Raw genomic sequence first — 6,880 nt, 5'->3', positions numbered from 1 at the left:
GGCCGGATCATCGGACATGGGTATTAACGGCCGCGAATTAAGACATTGCTCGATTTGAGCCAGAAGGGTAAGCATGTTTTCTGGCGTCACGCTACTAACTCCTATCGTCTTGAGTAGATGCCGTTTAGCTGATTTTACTGCCGCTTCCCATAAACCACCAAAATGAGGTGCACGCGGAGGAATGAACTTCCATACTATTTGGTTCTCTGCGCACCAATCAAATATTTCTCTTCTATCACCCTCATTGATTTTGAGCATCCTATAGATACGATGCAACTCATGCGACGCGCCCTTGAAAGTGGTTGCATTATCCGAATGCAATTCTGCTACTAACCCGCGCCTAGCGACAAAGCGTCTTAGTGCTGACAAAAATGCAGTCGATGTGAGATCACTCACCAGTTCTATATGTACTGCCCTAGTCGCGAAACAGACGAATATTGCGATGTAAGCTTTAGTTGGAGATCGATTACGTACCGTCGACTTTATTAAAAAGGGGCCACAATAGTCAACACCGCTCACCGCAAACGGTCGAGTTGGTGTCACTCGTGATTCAGGCAAGTCTGCTACTGCCTGCTTCACCAAAGTCGGCTTATTCCTGAAGCATATGTGGCATCGATGGTACACGCTCTTCACCAAATTCCGACCTCCAATCAACCAAAATTTCTGCCGGATCGTCGCCAGCATGAATTGTGGTCCTGCATGCATCTTCTGCCGATGGATGTTCTCGGCCAGTAGTGTTGATAACCGATGTGATGCTGCGAGGACAATCGGGTGCTTGGTTGACTCTGGTATGTTGGCGTTACCCAGCCGGCCACCAACGCGTAACACACCCTGTGAATCGAGGTATGGAGACAACCACTTCAGCTTCGACTTCGTGTTCACCTGCTTCCCTCGTTTCAGATCATGCAACTCCTCCTCAAACGAGTCCTGTTGTGCTAGCTGGCACAACCTTAGTTCCGCACTTTGCAACTCCGTCGCTGTAAGCGATGGAACGGAACCCGCTAGCGTCTTTAGCTCTGGTACCTGTTTTACGCGCTCGTCGGGAGATGATTGGCTCGCCCTCAGGTTTGCGTAAAATCGCAAGCAATAGCCTACGACTCTACGCAGCTTGCCGTACGCTGAATATCGTGCGAAGAGTGCATTGCTGAAGTCGCATGTCGTCGAGATAGTAACAATCTTTGACACCGTCAACCGCTCCTCGGTGTCTGCTTCGTTCTCCTTCATCAGTGTTGGTGTTTGAGGCCACTTCTCCTGTCCGTAGGACAACCAGGTTGGTCCTTGCCACCAACGTCTACACTGAGGCAACTCCTCAGGTTCCAACCCGCGCGACAAATCATCCGCTGGGTTATCACTGCCTGGCACGTGACGCCAGCTTGAGATTCGGGTTTCCTCTTGGATTTGTGCCACCCTGTTGGCAACAAATGGTTTCCACCGACGAGGTGATGATTTGAGCCAGTGCAGAACGGTCATGGAATCCGTCCAACAGATTACCGTCGATGATGTGTTGAGTGCGCGAATCACCTTTTGGACCAAATGTACTGCCAAACGTGCAGCACATAATTCCAATCTGGCAATGGACTGTGTGTTTGATAACGATACTACCTTGGACTTAGCTGCTAACAATCTGACCGTCGTGCCCCGTGTCGATTCTGCCCGCACGTAGCAGCATGCTCCGTACGCTTCTTGAGACGCATCAGCAAAGAGATGCAACTGCAGACTTTCGGTACACGATTGTGCCACAAATCGAGGAACTCGTAATTCACGTAGTGAATACAACTTTGCATGGAACTTCCTCCATTCCTCTTGAAGTTCTACCGGTAGTGCTTGATTCCAATCCAACGATTTCCCGTCTTGCTTGATACTCCATATACGTTGAAGAAACATCTTGGCCAGTATTACCGTTGGTCCCAATTGCCCAAGCGGATCGAATATTCTGGCTATGTATGATAACACTAGACTACGTGTTAGCTCATCTGCAGGGGATGGCAGATCCACCCGAAATCGGAACATATCGCTGGATGGTTCCCAAACCAGGCCCAAGGTTGAAACTGCCTGATCTTCTTTCCACTCTAGGAGTGAAATAGCGGCCAAATCCACGCTTGGAACACCCTCGAGCGCTTCTGGGATGTTCGATGCCCATTTTCTCAACGAGAAGCCTGCCGATTCTAGCATTGAGGACACTTGTTTTCGAATCTCGATGGCCGTTGAAACATCATCAGCCCCAGTCAACAAGTCATCCACGTAAAAATCATGAAGTACCGGGTCAACTGCTTTGGGGTACTCCGACTTGTGATCATGTGCAATCTGCTGCAGCGTACGAGTGGCCAAAAATGGGGCCGAAGCCGTGCCGTAAGTCACCGTTTGTAGCTCGTACGTTGATATTGGGTCGGTAGTGTGTCCTCGATAACGAATGCGCAAAAGTTTACGGTCTTTCTCACTATGCAGAATCTGTCTGTACATCTTCTCGACGTCTGCCACCAACGCCACCGAATGTTTTCTGAACCGCAGGATTATAGTGAGGAGATCATCTTGAACTGTTGGGCCAATTAGTAGAGTATCGTTCAATGAGTAGCCCGATGTTGTTCTGCAGGATGCATCAAAAACAACACGAACTTTAGTGGATGAGCTTGTTTCTTTGATCACGGCATGATGAGGAATGTAACAATGCGGTTTACTGTCGTCAACAGGTTCGGTGAGTTTTACCATGTGGCCCAGCTGCTCATACTCGAACATAAACCTTTTATACTCTCGTTCCATTTCAGGGTTACTTTTTAGTCGACGTTCTACGCCTAGCAGACGCCGATCCGCAATGTCCTTTGACAATCCCAAGACTCTCTCCGGTTTTTCAGTTCGCGGTAAACACACAACATAGCGACCCTGTGCATTTCGAGTGGTTGTGGTTGCATAATGTTTCTCGCACTTTTGCTCTTCTAATGACATTGCAGGACCTTCTAAGAGGCTCTCAGCCTCCCAAAACCGTTGAAGTAGAGCTTCTATTGCACATTCATTTGCCGCCATATGGCTTAACGTCAAAATGGGCACGGTGCATTGGGAAGTATTCCCGGAGACCGTCCATCCAAATGGGGTTTCTATGAGCCATGGTTTACCATTGCCCAATGATTGTTTCCTTCCAGTGTGCATTTCCCAAAAGGTATCTCCACCAATGACTACGTCTACCTTCCCGGGAATGTGGAAGGTAGGATCCGCTAACCTTACATTCGGGAAGTTCCACGACTGTACGTCTATTGGCGTGGTTGGAATTTCTGATGACGGAGTCTTTAGCACAAGAAATTCCATCGGTGCGGAGAAATCGTTACCCTTTGACTGAACTGTTGCCTTAAGGGAACGCTTCACGTGCTGTCTCGTTTGCCCTATACCTGAGACAACGATGTTCACCCTTGACAGTGGTGCCAATAACCGATGTGCCATACTTTCGGAAATAAAATTGCACATCGATCCCGAATCGAGTAGGGCTCGAGCGTCGAACTTGTTGCCGTAATCATCCACAAGCTGGAGTAAGACCGTTTCCAGCAATACCATTTCCTCCTCAGACTGCGCTGCCATGGTTACTACTGGATTCATGTGGAGTAATGAATGATGTCGTGCCTTGCACGTAGTGCACTTATACGATGAACGACAATCCTTCACATGGTGATTGCGATTCAGACAGTTCCAGCACAACCTTTCACGCGTGGCCATTTCACGTCGTTGGTGTACGTCCTTACTCGCGAATTCAGGACAATTGCGCAAATGGTGACTTTCCGCACAACCCAAAAGACACGATGGCTGTGGTGAAGGAACATTTGGTGCCACTCTTCGTAGTGTCGCTGTGTTACCCACTGCCCTTGGTCTCTGTTCGGATGATCTTTTGCTGCCGCCCACCATTCCCAACCTCCCCTCACCATTATGCGAAAGTTCGCGCGTAGACTTAAGTATTCGAATGCGATCTTGTAAGAAATCTACTAACTCCTTGTACTTATCTTTTGTGTGGTGAGTTGAGTGTTTTTCCCAATCCAAGATGGTCGCAGCGTCTAGTCTTGTCAGCAGGAGGTTAACGAGCGGCGCATCCCAGCAGTCCACAGGTTCGTTGAGTTTCTTCAGCCCGTTCACATAGCGCGTAACATCATTCACCAACTGTGCCAACTCGTCCACACTCTCTCGTTTCATTGCCGGCAGCTGCTGCATTTTCATGTAATACTCGCGTACCAGCATACGTGGGTTGTCGTATCGCTTTAGCAAGGCAGACCACGCAACGTCGTAATTATCTGCTGTCAGGTTGGTATGTTCGAAAAGCAAACCAGCATCGCCTTTCAACGATGACAACAGATATTGCAGCTTCATTATGTTGGGAATGTCAGCAGAGGAATCTATCATCGACACAAATCTGTCCCGGAACGAAAGCCATTTCGTCGAATCACCATCGAATGTAGGTAACTCGATTTTTGGCAATCGCAAATTCACTGCACTCGATCGTCCCGAACTGTTCAACGTGGAATTGGCGATCAACATCGACTCACTTATTACGCCGGGATTGGACGGTTGCCTTCGTAGAAGGAATCCCTTAACGCGTCGGTAACGCGTGTCCATTTCGCAACGGTCCGTTACATACGTCTCCGCCGCATCCTCATCTAGCTCCAACACCTTGGCGTTTGCCTGGAGAAAATCATCGTAATATTTCTCTAATTGTTCTAGGCACACTGGTATTTCGCTCACTTGATCGTCAGTATATTCACTGGTGAATATTTCAATGTTCTTTAACAATTCCACAGCTTGGCGTTTTTTTAGTTGCACCGCTTTCAATTTCTTCTCCATTTTACTTTAAAAATTGGCGCGCAAGCTAATCTTACTCAAGGATCGTGTACAAGCTTGTACGCAAGAACCTATTTCAAATGGCGCAAATTGGAGTAATGGGTGCCGTTACAATGATGGGTGCCGAATTCGAATGGCGTGTTTGGCGTCGGTTTCTTACACTGTCCGAACAAATTGTTTTAGCACTTTCACTCACTTGGTGGCAACACGATAAACCAGACTGATACTTCACAAATGTTCGAGTTACACGTGATAGCGGAACAGTCACATGTGACGCACTGATTAGACACAACGGATTGCGTAGCCTATAACACAACTTAAACGGTTCACGTTAACGGTCACGGAGTGCCGTTTTTCCCAAAATTTGTGATCACGTAGTGACCTGCTGCAAGTTTCACTGCACGTAATGCTTCCTTTCACTAATCCGGTTCGAAGGACCAAAATGTAGAAAATTACACCGGTTGTGAAGAGGAGAAAACTTGTGATATTTTGGGAAAGACCACAGGATACGTCTGAACCAGTTGGCTTACGCTTTTACAATGTTTATTCAACCGTCTATAATTACCATAGTTCATCAACAATGCATCTAAACCTAGCGTCCTGTTTATACTATTAGCTCCTAGTGTTGTCAAGTATCGGTTTAATTCAATTATTATTATTCCATGCAAGATTAATTCATTGTTATTCCTGTAACTCCTTAATTGTATAAATAATTCCTTTACTAAATTCAACAAATAGCAATCAACTTAACTAAAGCGAATTATGAAAATTTGTCTATACAAGTTAAGAAATAATGATTCTCCAAAAACATTTTATCTATATGTGCAATTTTGAATGTTGGAATGCTGGAATCGGTGTCTCTTGTTGGAGACACTTATTTGTTTTCATTACATATGCTGCAATTGGACAATACGGCGTAGAGCCGTCATACTAAAAAATAACTAAATATGCTGCAATTTGAAACAATATGTTTGATTTTGGAGAGCAGCTTCGGAAAATAATATGTACGCAAAATTCTCCAAACTTATTCTCCTTCTACTCCTATTTTCCTTTAGTGAACAGGTCTATCTTTGCCTAATTCACCTTGGGAGAACACAGCTCCAACAGCAAAATCTGAAGCATCGGTAGTCAGAATGAATGGTTTATTGAAATCGGAATAGATAAGAATATCATTTGACGATAATATTTGCTTCATTTTATTGAAACATTCTGCTTCTTGCTGATTTGTTTTGTTTTGATGTGTCAGAACCCTTCCCTCTTAAAATGTTTTCAAAGGTTTTGCGATTTTAACAAAATCTTTGACAAATTGCCGATAATAGCCCATCAATCCCAGAAAAGCACGAAGTTCTTTCATGTTTTTGGGAATGGGGTGTTTAGAAATTACGTCGATTTTATTCTGATAAGGTTTTATTCCGTCAGAGCAAACAACAAAACCGAGAAATTCTACTTCTTTCTTGAAGAATTCTGATTTATCTAATTGAATTTTCAATCCTGCTTGGTTAAGCGTGTTCAAGATGGTGTTCAAATTTTTAAAATGTTTCTCTAAATTCCTGCCAAAAACTTTTACATCGTCTATATCGACATAGCAAATTTTCCCTATAAAATTTCGCAAAACATCATCAATTGCTCTCTAGAAGGTTGCTTGAGCGTTTTTAATTCATATTTACCATTATTAATGGCAAATGCAGTTTTTTCTATGTCCGATTTTTTCATTCTGATTTGGTGGAACCCTGAAGCTATAGATCCAGAGTAGAAAAGGATTGCTGTTCTTTTCTGTCCTGCTGTCGGCTTATTATTGTGTACGCACGCAGTAAAACCGCATGTTTTACTCTGTGACTTCATTCTGCAGTATTCGTTTCTGTCGCTTTTAACCGCCTTTATCTTAACCGTAGATTTCAACTGTTTCTGCTGGTAACCGTCGGTGGTCCCTGATAGTTCACCTCAACTCTTTCCGATCTCAATCAACATCATCTGGACATGGTTAACCCACCCGCTGTTACCATATCAATCTGGCAGTCGTTTCAACCAACGCTTCGAAATGTGACATGACGAAAACCACAACCAACTACGA

General features: G+C 45.0%; 1 protein-coding gene across 1 annotated transcript; it reads right to left on the bottom strand.

Moving 5' to 3' along the window:
• Positions 1–388: 388 nt before the first annotated feature.
• On the bottom strand, positions 389–4,812 carry LOC126564748 (uncharacterized). Its single transcript, XM_050221850.1, has 3 exons — positions 1,603–4,812; positions 475–1,251; positions 389–415 (listed from the first exon to the last, which is right to left on the bottom strand). Exons 1-3 carry the CDS (start codon positions 4,810–4,812, stop codon positions 389–391), a joined length of 4,014 nt encoding a protein of 1,337 aa, XP_050077807.1.
• Between the last annotated feature and the right edge of the window lie 2,068 nt (positions 4,813–6,880).

The sequence above is a fragment of the Anopheles maculipalpis genome, chromosome X, assembly GCF_943734695.1.
Source record: "Anopheles maculipalpis chromosome X, idAnoMacuDA_375_x, whole genome shotgun sequence".
Lineage (NCBI taxonomy): Eukaryota > Metazoa > Arthropoda > Insecta > Diptera > Culicidae > Anopheles > Anopheles maculipalpis.
The sequence above is the reverse complement of the archived record's forward strand: the minus strand, read 5'-3'. Positions and strand labels throughout refer to the sequence as shown.

Coding starts and splice junctions, on each gene's coding strand:
- LOC126564748 (XM_050221850.1), bottom strand. CDS start 4,812: ATGGAGAAGAAATTGAAAGCGGTGCAACTAAAAAAACGCCAAGCTGTG. Junction 1,252..1,602: donor TGTTAGCAGCTAAGTCCAAG/GTAGTATCGTTA, acceptor TCCTACGGACAG/GAGAAGTGGCCTCAAACACC. Junction 416..474: donor CCTTTTTAATAAAGTCGACG/GTACGTAATCGA, acceptor TTTCGCGACTAG/GGCAGTACATATAGAACTGG.